Source organism: Xenopus tropicalis, chromosome 1 (assembly GCF_000004195.4).
Source record: "Xenopus tropicalis strain Nigerian chromosome 1, UCB_Xtro_10.0, whole genome shotgun sequence".
Taxonomy (NCBI): domain Eukaryota; kingdom Metazoa; phylum Chordata; class Amphibia; order Anura; family Pipidae; genus Xenopus; species Xenopus tropicalis.
The window spans coordinates 170,417,284-170,431,557 of NC_030677.2; the positions used below are offsets into that span (position 1 = coordinate 170,417,284).

The 14,274-nt window shown below is 36.8% G+C and overlaps 1 protein-coding gene across 2 annotated transcripts in view; it reads right to left on the reverse strand.

The window, feature by feature from the left end:
• Nucleotides 1–580: 580 nt before the first annotated feature.
• hsd17b4 (hydroxysteroid (17-beta) dehydrogenase 4) overlaps nt 581–14,274 on the reverse strand; it is a 130,049-nt gene continuing 116,355 nt past the window's right edge. Inside the window, exons 18-24 of one of the 2 annotated variants that reach the window (XM_012963829.3) lie at nt 14,018–14,087; nt 11,563–11,669; nt 11,090–11,176; nt 9,666–9,755; nt 8,177–8,315; nt 2,049–2,176; nt 581–887 (exon numbers count right to left, since the gene is read on the reverse strand). In XM_012963829.3, the coding sequence (XP_012819283.1) occupies nt 798–887; nt 2,049–2,176; nt 8,177–8,315; nt 9,666–9,755; nt 11,090–11,176; nt 11,563–11,669; nt 14,018–14,087 (711 nt within the window). In that variant the 3' untranslated portion in view covers nt 581–797. The remainder of the gene's footprint in view (nt 888–2,048; nt 2,177–8,176; nt 8,316–9,665; nt 9,756–11,089; nt 11,177–11,562; nt 11,670–14,017; nt 14,088–14,274) is intronic. The other variant, NM_001032319.1, reaches the window with a different exon arrangement.

The following is a 14,274-nucleotide window of genomic DNA, read 5'->3' on the forward strand; positions in this document are numbered from 1 at the left end:
AACTGGGCCACTTAAAGATGAGACTGTAGTGAGAGGATCACCAGTCTAGTGTAGGAGGTGCCTAACAACTTGGCACCACCCACTAATTTCCTACTTTACAAGTCTCTCTGAGAGAACAGTGGGAGTCAAATTGCATTTGTTAGTTATTGAGTGAAATAATTTATGTACTGGTTTCTTTATAAACCCTACGAAAAATCTAAATTTGAAATAATTTATGTAAAGAGAAATTTTACATCTGAATTTCAAATTACAGCAAATTTAATTGGTATATTCAAGCAGTGTGTGTTCTAACCATTCTTATCTCGTAAGTCAGGCACTTATATAGCAACATTATTCTAACAACAAAGTTGTCTGCTACACCAGTTTTTCAAAGTTCACATGGGCTTATGCAGAAAAGGTACAGAAGCAGTAACTCAATCAGCTTATTTCAAAATGAAGGCTATATTTTGTATTAAGGAAAAGGGCAAGGGCGAGTGTTCTTGCCGCAGTATTATTAGAAATACCTATAAAACACATATTTAGATCAGAAATGCAGCCCAAATGTATGCTAATTGTTTGGTTTAATAAAATAAGGAAAGTGTTATAAGTTAACAAATTAGACTTTAATCAGTCATTGTAATATAAAGACATGTTAAAGATCATAGAGAACAATTGTGTATGCTAAACTGTTAGCATTATTATAACATTATTATTACATTTTTTAATTGGTGCCGGCTTGCAGCAGTCTGGATTTTGAGGAATAATAATGAACTTCCTTCAGGTCCTGTTTGGGTTGTCTTGTCTCAGCCTCTGCATTTTCACAGCTTAGCATAGTCCTTTAAGATCATTTCCAGTTTTTGGCTCAGCATGATATTGCCTTTCACTTTGAGCTTCCCTGCAAAAAATGCCTACAAGAGAAAGATACAGGTACATCAAACGCCCATTGTGCTCCGATTTCTTTTGTTGAGACAGACTTTCATAAAGCACCCACTGTGCCAACAGAGCTGCAATGAACTCTATCACGATGCACAGAAAAAGATATGAATTCCCTCAGAAATAATCTAATCTGTAACACGTTTAAGCCCTCTTTCCTCCCTGAAAGCCATCAGCACAATTAATTTTAAATTCAATTCTCATATGAAATGACAACAAACACCATTCAAGGGCAGGTATGCCATTTGTACTGAAAAGAAAGAAAGCAAGGTTACGCTATTTAAAAGCACCAGTGTGCAATGATAAACCAGATAAAGAAGTACCTAACCTTTACATTTCCACAATGTTCTGATTGAAAGGGATCTATAGGTTTCACATCGTCTTCACCTTGTTAGTTGTAATTATTAGTGGTAAGGTGCAATTATCATGGGTCCGAGCTTATTGTGCAGAGGTAGTGAATTTGATATAAGGTTACTAGCAGTCCCCGCTTCAGATTCCCTGTCCCTGTGGAAAACTGACCCTCTGAAAGTGGCCCCCAGCTGTTTTAGCGGCAACAGAGCTGCCCCCCAACCAATCATTGCTATTCCAGGACAGGAGGAAGGAAGGAGTATCTTCTCTCACCCGACCCTCTTCCCACTTCCCACATCCTTCAAACCAACCATGACAGCTTTTCTGCTGCTGAATGAAGGAATATGTATAAAATTATTTTGTAACTTTTCTAGGGAAATATATTAAGATGTGTTGTGATGTTGAGTGAGTGTACTGTAATAGGGGAGTGGCCAAAAAGCAAACGTGTCATACAAAAATTCTGCATGGCATGTTGTGTGTGCCACAGCCCCTTCCTGTCCCAGGATTCACTTTGAAAATCGGGTAACCTTAATTTAATAGATATTAAATATTAGTGTTGCTATATAGTTTGTTGCTAAAAATATTAATTAATTAGTTAATTAATTTATTCTTTTGTAATAGGATTGAAAGTAGTTCACCATCTATAATAGTTTAATCATAAAACTGTGGTATTAGCTCCCTTATTTCTTGGTAGGACACGCAGAGCCACAGAGCTTTAGGGGAGCACCACAGGGTCTCTTTCATTCAAAAACAAAGAAGAAAAAAGCTGAGAATGAAAATGGCTGTACCTTTTGTGGATTGAGATTCCCAAGGACCAGTTCCATAAAGTCTTCATCTGAAAGGGTAAATGATGTATCAGCACGGCCGCGTGCTTTGCCACGATATACTTCTCCAGATCCACTCTTTAAGTCAATTGCTAAAAGAAACAGATGAAACCACATATAAGACAAGTGTGTCAGGTATACTTGTGCTTTATAAATATATGTATGCATGCTGGCTCTAATGGCGCTACCCAATTTGCACCACTTACATAATTCTACAATTATTTTCCCATATTAATTTTATTTATTTTTTTTGAAGATGCACCACATAACAGATGTGCCATTCAGTCGTTCTTTTGTTTGCCAGGCCCTAGAGCTGTAATGCCAGCATCCTGGATAAATTGGTTTTCCCTGACATTATTGCAGGACTTTTCTTTGGTAAAACAATGCCTGACAATTTTCTCCCAACTCCCATAAGCTCTGCGCGCTGCTTACTCCAAATTTCCCTGTATCCAGCCACAATGATTTAACTGTAAGCCAAAAAACAGAGCGTCAGAATATATATCTTGTAAAGATTTGTGTTTGCTGTTGCATCTTCTTGATACAGGAATCTGTTCAGGCATCAAAGCAACGTGTTTTTGTATTTTAAAGTAAAACTAAAAAATAAGAAATGTGTTTGCTCTCATGGGCAATGAAATGTGGCACAATAAACCGAAAAACAATATGTTACACAGTGCTAATCAAACACTATACCCTACATTTGTATGCTGGATGTATAAATACACCAGTATTTATAAAGGTGGTCAGTCTGTTGGAAAGGAAAATATAATGAACTATAAACATGCCATAAAGTACTATATTATAACTAGAGCAGAAAATGCTGAGCATTTAAAAGGAGTTAAAACAATTGTTTGTGACTGTAACCTTGCAACCTTTATAATACACAGTGGAAAATAATATTTCAATAAATAATGTACCCCCTGTTGTAAAATACAAGCATATTAGAAGGCTGAGGGTTTCCATGAACACAAAGAACAAACATAGTAATGGCTCTTTACAGGAAGTAAGCTGGCACAAGTTTCATTCTCATTTGTGGTGATGGCACTGAGTGATCTGAAATCTGTGCTACCCGCTGGTGACAAATTGACTGTGTAGGGGGTTGATAAAGTTAGCCTTTCGATCAGGCACTCCCCTGAAGCTTATACTGCTAAGTGGGTCCTAAGTTAAAGAAGGGGAAAAATTTCCTTTTCCTATGTTAGAGTATGTTCCTGGCAGTTTAATAACTGGCCAGGAATTGGCATTGTCCTGTTGTATAAAAGGGGAAGCACGCATGCTTTCTCTCTTCTACCTGGGCAGGAAGGTAGGACAAGACTGGAGCCTAAGCCAAGGAGGCCTAGTAGACCTGTTAGATCATTCCAGGAGTGAAAGATAGGAGTAGGGTGGCTAGTGAGCAGCCTGAGCTCTACTGAGAAGGTTATTAAGGTTTAGTACAGTATCAATCAATAATGACAAATCTCTATTTGTACTTACATTACAATAACTGCTGTCCTGAAAATAATTCCAGCAGATATCTGGAATTGTTGTGGAATGGATTATTATGTCATATTAGCTTTCCAATACCTATACTACAACTATTCTGCCTTGTATTATTTATGATGTGAAAACAGTCAGTTATCCGGAGCTCAGGCCATTAGAAACATACTAGTAATTACTTTGGATCTTTTGAGTAAAGTAGGTTCAAACAATAGAAAATCACAATTTAAATGCCACAGCCCTTGCAAACTGAGAATAAGGTGGATCTTGACAAAAAAAAATTGGGCATTAGCCCCAGTGTGCTTTTTTCTCCATCTATACAGGGGAGAGAGCTTCTACACATCAGTATCATTAGCAGGTTGGGACAGGATTAATTACAAAATATTTTGTGCCACTAATCTCACCAATATTAGCTTAGAAATACTAAATACAAACATTTAGGGGCTGATTTACTAACCCACGAATCCGACCTGAATTGGAAAAGTTCCGACTTGAAAACGAACATTTTGCGACTTTTTCGTATGTTTTGCGATTTTTTCGGATTCTTTACGAATTTTTCGTTACCAATACGATTTTTGCGTAAAAACGCGAGTTTTTCGTATCCATTACGAAAGTTGCGTAAAAAGTTGCGCATTTTTCATAGCGTTAAAACTTACGCGAAAAGTTGCGCATTTTTCGCGTAAGTTTTAACGCTACGAAAAATGCGCAACTTTCGTAATGGATACGAAAAACTCGCGTTTTTACGCAAAAATCGTATTGGTAACGAAAAATTCGTAAAGAATCCGAAAAAATCGCAAAATACCGATCATTGCGAAAAAAACGCAATCGGACTCATTTCGACCCGTTCGTGGGTAAGTAAATCAGCCCCTTAGTGAACTTGTCTTTTAAGAATAAATTGACGTGGTTTTATCCCAAGATCCACTTCAGCATGAAAGTGCAGGTTGGACAGCACTAGCACTGTAGGTTCCTGCCAATTCCCATCTAAATAGCCAGCATAATGTCTGCTAGTGCTTTATTATATACATTTATGACCCCTCTGGCTGCTTTTTGACCCACCAGGCAAGTGTTTTCTCTGTTTATTGGGGAACTGGTATGAATTTCTTTTTTCCCTTTCCCACAGGGGCGACCTGTTTGTCGGTGGTATAATACTAGTTTATGTCTCTCCCTTACAGCAATGCATCAGCTCCACTACTTATTAGAGCTATATCATATATATATGCACTGATCAAACAATGACCCAACTCTGTTTCTCGGCAGACTAATGGAAAGTTAATAATAGTAGTTTCAGGTATGCTGCTGGAATGAACTATAGGTATGGGATCCATTATCCAGAAAGCTCTGAATTACGGAAATCCCGTCTCCCATAGACTCCATTTTAATCAAACAATTCAGAATTTTAAAACAGATTTCCTTTTTCTCTGTAGTAATAAAACAGTACCTTGTAATTGATCCCAACTAAGATATTAATAATCCTTATTGGGTGCAAAACAATCCCGTTGGGTTTAATTAACGTTTTGTTGATATTTTTAGTAGACTTAAGGTATGGAGATCCAAATTATGGAAAGACCCCTTATCCGGAATACCCTTGGTCTCGAGCATTCTGGATAACGGGTCCAATACCAGTATTAGGAATTATCATTAGTTGCTTCAGAGAAAGAGCAGCATGGGACCCAGCCCAAGCAGGGTGTGACCGAGATCTCTGTAGACGAGATGCTAACAAGGCACATACTGACTGGTAAAGGTTTTTTTCTGTATGTTTTTCTGTAGACTGTATGTTGTGATTGGGAGTGTGTATGAGGAGGTGTGATGCATGTTTTAGAAAGAATAGCATCCCCAGCAAGCTCATGTTTTACTAATAAAACTTCCCAAGCAGGTGCAACTATAACATATAGCTTCAATTTATTTAGAAGCCAATTAACCTATCAGTATGTTTAATTGTGAGGAGCAAGATGGCTTTCCCAAAATGCACCAGGTGCAAACCAGATAGGGAATCTCAGCTATCCACCTTCTAACAACAATAGTACAAAGAATACTTTCATGCACTCTGCATTTTAATATCAAAAAGTACAAAAAGATATCCTTATTATGTCAACATTTTCACACCACAGAGGGGTATCTTCCTCAGGACAAAAAACCCTATCAATATGTATCTGAAGCCTGAGAGGAAACTAGGACCTAGGACCATAGTCAAACTGTGATATATACCTTACATCACTTCTAAATTCATAACAAATACTTTTTTAATTTATTTTTTACTTTAAGGGGAACTCCACCCAAACACAACTTAAGCTTTTTGAAAAGTAAACATAATTTCAAGCAACTTTGCTAAATATAGAAACAATATGAAGCCTTTTCATGATTTTAAACGTAATAATATGGTTTGAACCAGTTCCCTAAGCCTGGCCCCCTGTTCTCCTGCTGATCTGGCTGACTACTCTGAGACTCAAAAACAATGTAACAGTAATCCTCCGCCTGCATTTAGCATGCATTGTGGGTTAAGTAGTTCCTGCATGCTCTCTGTAAACTGTGGAGAAGTTGTTGCAATAAGTAACATTAATGTTTTAGTCCCTCCTCCTCTGCCAGGATTTCAAATGATGGAGAAAGAGAAGAACTGTGTTGCATCTGGATTTCAGCATATAAAAATGGTATTTATTCATACTTTTTGAAGGAACAGATTATAGTGTTAGGTATATCAGGGGTTTCTGTGTTGTGTGGGGCTCTTTAATACATTTTGGTTCAGAATCCAGAGTTCCCCTTTAAGGTAGTTTAACATTAGCGGCCAACTCAGCCACAGCAGACCAAATCACCAGCTTACTGGGCCATGTAGAGGGGGAGCAGTGTCATGCCAGGTTTGAAAACTCCATCAGGCAATGGCTGCACCAGGCTGTTGATAAAAGTCTGAATAGAGCCCTGTGATGAAGTGATTTTTGGCTGGTGCCCAAAAAATGGTTGTAAATGCAAACGTATAATGACAAAAAGGAGCAATAGTGACAATGAAAGAAAAACAATCATGCACCAATTCTCAAATATGCTGCCTGATCCCGTGTCCCTCTCTAACACCATGCTCAAGGACATTAGCTGAACACGCCAGAGCTCAAATCATCTGCCATGACAGCAGTGAGCTGTAGGGCCCTGATTGTTTCTAGTGCTGTCAGTAACTACGTCTGGAACATCTACAAAAAAGCAAGGAAGAGATGACAAGTCATAGATTAAAAGACAAGGAAACATAGCTCAGCTACAAATTTAATAATGGAAGAGGCCTGGCAGGTAGGCCCACAGGATAATGATAAACACTTTCAGAAAAAGCCTGTGAGACCCGTTATTATAGGGTTTTTTTTCTTCCATAAGGAAACCTGAATAAAAGATAAATGCCGTCTAGTCTTGTTAACATTAGCATTTCAAAATGTACAATGTCTGCTCTTGAGAAATTAAAATGTCTGTATTAGCACAAAAAACCCTGCCAAATGAACATTAAGAATAAATACAACACACAGAGCTATGTTCTATATACAAATAATGACAGCACTGATACTAAAGAAACAGGTATACACTGCAGTGTGAGTTGCCCAGCAGGAAACAGCTGGCCTTATAAATCTCTTTTCTCTTGCTCTTTGTACTGACATAAAATCAGAGTTATACTTATTGGCACCAAATAACTACAGGATCATTTATTACAGGAGGCACTTAGAAATGAAGCATTTTTCTCCTTAATACAAACCCGTTTTCATTTACATTTTACAGTGTCCTAACTTTTATGAAAAGAGAATGGGATGATTTGTAAATCATTTAAACCCTCTATTTAATTGCAAATACAGGTATGGGGCCTGTTATCCAGAATGCTGGATAAAGGGTCTTTCTATAAATTGGATCTCCATACCTTAAGTTTACGGGAAAAAAAAATCATTTTAACATTTTATTTCAGCAGGACAATGCCAAACTGCATTCTGTACGTATTACACCAGCATGGCTCTGTAGTGAGGAGAGTGTGGGTGCTAAACTGTCCTGCCTGCAGTCCTTACCTGGCACCCACTGAAACCATTCGGTGCATTATGGAAGGGAAAGGATACCCCAAACTGTTATGTAGCTAAAATCAGACAAGAAAGGGACAACATTTTTAATTTCAGAACTACAGCAACTGGACTCCTCAGTTTCCAAATGGGTAGAGTGTTGCTAGAAGTAGGGGTGATGCAGCTCAGTGAAACATTCCCCTGTCCCAACTTTTTGAAATGTGATGCTGGGATCAAATTCAAAATGAGCATGTATTTTTCAGAAAACAATAACATTTCTCAACATTTAGTATGTTGTCTAATTACAATTTGCAGTCAGATATAGAGTTTAAATGATTTGCTTCATCCAATTCTCTATTTATTTACATTTAACACAGTGTCCCAACTTTCTGAAAACAGCGATTGTATTACCTCACATATCTGTGAAACAGAAAAACTAGTCAAGTTATCATATTTAACACATTAAAATCAATTTTCTAACAAATTTATATCACTGCATTAATTCTTGTGTTAAAAAAACAGACATAAATAGAGCTGTGCATGGCAGGCTTTGGTGTGACTGAATGGCCAACTCTGGCATAACTAAACTGAAGCAGAGAAATAAAACAAACTCACTCCACTGAGAAGCTGGTTTCCCATCTTTGGTGATGTCCCACTGAAAGACCGCATTGACTTTCTTAACAAGCTGTTCCCCTAGGTCTTTAACACGACGGCTGATCTCATCAAATACCAGGTCACTCTGTAATCCACCATCCTAAAACAGAATATCAGAAGACTCAAACTATATTCACTGGTATTAATAATTTACTATCATACAACTTGAAAAGACATTGCCACATTCTGGGAAAGGCCAACAATAAACCCGATGCCTAACAGACTTCTCAATCCACTTGGAGGTGTCCCCTCTTATCCTATATAAACCTCTTGGTGGGGTCAAATCCTTTATCTTTTTGTTCTGTTCTTGGTGTTGAAATAATGTGACAGTAGGGGTGCACAAGTAAGGTGCTAATAACCTATAAAGTGTATAGGTTTAATGCTTTCCAACTGTTACTGAACTAAAAAGGGACTGCCATATATACATTTATTTTGGCTCACCCTCACTCTGTAATGTGATCACAGCATATCTTGTGATTTCAACAACCAGTTACAGTTAAATACTGTAAAGTTAACAGAAAAAACCTTGCATAAATACCAATAAATCTTGAATTTGCCAGTGTTATATTCTTCATCTGACAGTTCCACCGGCAGGTGGCTCACTAAACACTTTTGTACGCTCACAAAATCTACGTTCAATATGCACAAAAGAAAAATTGTTCATCCAAAGCAAACGATTGTTCATACTGCACATATTTTACATTTCTTCCATTAAGGGGGGCCTGCCACCCACACATAAAAAGTAGTACAGGTATAGGACCTGTTATCCAGAATGCTCGGGCCCAAGGGTATTCCGGATAAGGGGTCTTTCTGTAATTTGGATCTTCATACCCTAAGTCTACTAAGAAATCAATAAAACATTAATTAAACCCAATAGGATTATTTTGCATCCAGTAAGGATTAATTGTATCTTAGTTGGGATCAAATACAAAGCACTGTTTTATTATCACAGAGAAAAAGGAAATTAATTTTAAAATTCTGAATTATTTGATTAAAATGGAGTCTATGGGAGATGGCCTTTTCGTAATTCGGAGCTTTCTGGATATCGGGTTTCCGGATAAGGGATTCCATACCTGTACAACTTAGAAATATAATTGATTATTTCCCTTTTCAATAAATATTTTTCAACATTACTCATACTGTATATGAATTGCACATTTTTAGATAGATATTTTAAAGCGTTTAATTTCCATTATCATTATATATAATTTCCGACATAACATATTACATTATGCATTTTTACAGTAAAGCAAATAAAATGAAAGTCTGGGAAATAATCTGTTACTGTTGTTCAAAGTGGTTGACATGGCACATAGTTCAAAAGAAGTAGAATACCTTCAGAAGCCTTTGGGAATAGATTTCAATTTCTTTCCTTTTATATCCAGTTCCCCAATAAATGCGCATAGAAATTGAATTACTTAACAAGGCTACAGGATCCTTTGCGTCTCACCTGAACTGGCCCTTTGGATTCCAGATTATTTTCAGTTGAAGTGAGATCGACATATGCTCCCGCAATGGCAATTTCTCCAGTGTCTTTGACCTGAAAAATACAAGCAATGAGGCTTTAAGTACAATAAGTTTTTACATGGCATTCCTCAAGGATCCACAAGTTAGCAAAGGATCATTTCAATTTATTTTACTTGAATTCATCTTTCCTGACATTTCATGACTTTGACATCTATCAACGGAATAAAGGTCAGACAACCTTATTTATTTGCTCCATAAATTTAGATATGCCTGTATTAATTAAAACTCTTTAGAATATTTCTAGTAGCATGTAACTTAAGTACTGGTTTGGCAAAAGGTTTTGCGCACATTTCTAAATGCAAACAGGTATAGTATGGTTTTCAAACTCTTCTTTCCTCTGAATCATTTAAGAACATTAGATGATCAAGTAAGAAGCCCCCACTGTAAATATTTCAAGGGTTTAATCACCCCCTGTTTATGGCAGGAAAAATACTTGCTTCATTTTAAAGCCAATATGGTTTTTCTTCCAAATGAGTCTTAAGGGTACAGTAACACTAAGAAATGAAAGTAACTAAATTATAATATACTGTTGCCCTGCACTGGTAAAACTGATCCTGTTTCCTGCCGAAACACTACTATAGTTTATATAAACAAACTACTGTCGAGCAATGGAGGCAATTGGAATAAGGCTACATGGCACAAGTTAAATAGCGGATAATAGATAAGCTCTGTAGAACACCATGGCTGCCCCCACAGCTACACAGCAGCTTATTTTTATAAACTATAATAGCATTTCTGCATTTGTTTTTGTGTTACTGTTCCTTTAAAGCCATGGCTCTTAAATATTTTATGGCAGTAAGTAAAGTAGAAGCTTGATTTAAGGCTCAAAGAAACATTGTTTTAAAAAGCAATCAACAAATTGCAAAATATATTTTAAACTCTGTACATGAATATCAAAAGGTTGAAATGTTGAATGTCTAATAAATGAAATGCTAAAATGAACTTGAACAGAAAAAAATGTCAACATTTGAACTTAAATTGCTGTTTCATGAAGCTGTGAATCTATAACAGCTTGAAAACAAATAACTGAACACTCATTTCACAGATATTTAGGGTTGCTTTTACTTGAAAAGCAAAAACTATAGCCAATTTAGTATAAAAAAACGTTTTTGTTAAGATTCAGCAGTGGGGAAACAGCTAGAATTCATGCCCAGCCAGGGCATCTGCCTTGAGTTTGTATGTGTCTCCCCACGTCTACATGGCTTTCCTCCTGATATTCTAGGTTCCATCCACACTGAATGTGATGTTTTTCTACAGCTGATTTAGAAACAGTCTATATTATGGTACTCTCTTAAATGAAGAAGATATCGTTATGAACAGTGCACACTCTTAACATTTCAATCTGACCTTAGTTTGAAGGAAAATTCTGTTGCCCTCTTTCCACATTTCAGTTTGAAGTGTTTGTCCGGGAAGGACTGGTTTTGCAAATCGGACCTTGGGAAAATATACAAGATATTATAAAAACCAAATATGCTTTAAAGAGATCAATGAGTGCAAAAGTCTCCATGGAGTGGCCCAGAAATTTCAGAGATGAAGAAGCTTATTACTGGATGAACTTAGGGAGCAGGGCCTCTGGGTCCACCATGGTCTTGTAGTACAATTGGGAGAAGACCTATAACATAATTATCTACAACCTACTGTTCTAATAAAGATTTGAAATGAGACCCATTCGTTTGAATATTAACTAAACCAGCGTTTACATATCTCCTGCATCCAAAAGGAGATCAAACATGTTTATCTACACGGGTGAGTACGTGTATAGGTCACATTTTGGATTGTTTAGTTCCAGACTATAACATGAGAACAGAAATGACTTTTACCTTTATTGCCTTGAACTTTGTCACGTCATTATTTGCAAAGTGCTTCAATACATGCCGGGCAGAAAAGCCAAAACTGCACAGTCCATGCAATATAGGTTTTTCAAAACCTGTAAAGAACCATTAAATAATACATCTTGAAACTGTCATCCTGTTTAAACTAGGTGGTTTTATACTAAAAACATGTTTATAATCAATAAAGATTTTTTTTTGCAGATGGCTATAGTGATGTATTTTGTACTGTATTCTCAATCAGTGTAACCAATGGAGTGAGAGTCTCAGCAGCACACAAGTCCCCATACACAGACATGTAATCTTTATAACGATAACATTTTTTAATAGGGTCAGGTATAAAACTGAAAAACAGAATTTGCATTTGCTACTGCCCAATGAGAACTGCTCAATGCAGAAATTATTGTTTTGTATTTCAGGAAACATATTCTATCATTTTTAATGGCCACCTGGTTACTTAGTTCACATTTTCATTATAACTAACAGATACATAAGGATTTCTATGAGAGATAACTCAAGTCCATATGTTTTACAGATCGTCCACCATTTCTTGATGTACAGTATCTTGGCCCAGTGCCTAGCATACAGATGGCGCAAACTTTGTTATAACATAACACAGCGCATTATGGCACAACAAGTCTAAGCATTCAATGGAAAAAAAAGTGCGGTCATTATATTTGGAAATGTAATAACAAGCATGGAGAGCATTCTGAGCCAAATGCTTACATAAGTCTTAAAAATGCTCAAAACAAAATATGTTTAAAGCACCTGCTATTTTCTTGCTAATGTCATTTCCTATATTCTCCATAATAAAGTAAATGTTAGATTGGGCGTAGTTTCCATGGAATATTTTAAACTTGTGGATCTAAGTTAGTCCAGCAAATCTATGATACAAGTAAAGAGGATTGTGGTCACTATTAGCAGCAGGGATGTGAGGCTTTTAGCCATGAGAAAACCCTCTGCCCCCTATCAATGTTCAACACCAGCCAGGGGATACACATAATGGTGCAGAGGCTTTCTTTAAAATAATCATTTAGCAGTATATTACCAGAAATGTTGAACAGATTTTAAAATGGCCACATTTCCTTTCAAATGGAAATGAATTAAAGATGAAGTTCATACATTGTTTAACACAATAAATATGGCTTGTTTAAAAGCATAAACAGAAAGCACAGAGAAATCATCACTGAGGTGTCAAAAGGAATCTGGCATACAAAGTTACTGAAAATACATGTTAGATAAAAATGAAAAAACAATGTTTTGAGTACAGGCCACAGAGATAACACAAGAGTACCAAACTGTATCATCATTAGAACATATATAAATACATTGGCATAGTTTCTATATAAAGGTCAATACTAAGGGGTTTACTTTTCTTGTTGTGTAAAAAGTGGAGTGAAGCATTACCGGTGATGTTGCCCAGGGCAACCAATCAGCAATTAGATTTCAACAGTAATGGCATATGCCATCCCACTGGCGATTTACATTCTAACTGGTGGGATGGCATTGCGGGGAGATTAGTCGCCTGTAACAACGAAGATTTGTCGTGGCGCGACTAGTCTCCCCATGTGTCACTGCCCTAAGAAAACCAAAGCAAAGCATCTGATTGGCTGCTATGAGCACCAGAAATGTTTTACTCCACTTTTTACACAGCATGATAAATATACCCCTAAGATTGACTCCTGTTATGGAGAGTTCCATTACCGCCCTGTTCAACTAGCCATTACCATACCTTCTGGACCACCAGTCCATGTTCCTTTGTAGCTTCATATTTGGGGACTAAAACACAACACAAGAGCTAGGGGAGATGATAATAGTACTGTTGCCCTGTTGCCCAGTTTAGGACACAAGTAGCAGCATAAGAAAAATAAAAATCAGTACAGGTACAGAATCTGTCACCTGGAAACCAATTATCCAGAAAGCTCTGAATTACAGAAAGGCCATCTCCCATAGACTACATTTTTTTCTTAAGTTTAAGTATTTAACCATTTTATAAACAGCAGTGCAAGATCAAGTGCAGATCCACCAATAAACAATTAACGCCCTGTTGGGCATAGTTCACTTTATATTTTACATTAGATTCTTAAATTGAGAATACTAGTGGGTCATGGGCTCCATTTAGTAAAATAACCAATTTTCTTTTTTCTGTAATAATAAAACAGTACCTTGTACTTGATCCTAACTAGGATATAATTTAATTCATGTTTCAATTAATTAAGTTTAATTCATGTTAAAAAAAAAACCCAGGTCCCGAGCATTCTGGATAACAGATCCCATAAGTGTAATTGATTTCGAGAAACTAGGGAAGGAGCAACATATTCAATGTAAAAACATTAAGGTTCTACGGTCCTTCAGGAAACAATAGAAGTCATACAGAGCTTAATGGAAGTTCAAACATGCTTAAATAATTCATATTTTCTAAACAGAGACTTCAATAATTCCTTACCTCCCATTGCAGCAAAGCTTGGATCAATGTGTAGAGGATTCCAATCACCACTGAGACGGTAAAGAGCGGCCTGTCAAACAAAGATAGTAAACATTACCCTTCATTAATCAGGTCTGTTATTAGTGATTTGGTTTCAGCTTAAAGGGGAACTATAATGAATGGGAATCTGCTTAACTTGGCCCAGTATTTACAGGCAGCTTGTGTTCTAGGCAGAGTTTTATGCAGAGAGGAGTGGGAGGGTCCAACCATTCCTGACT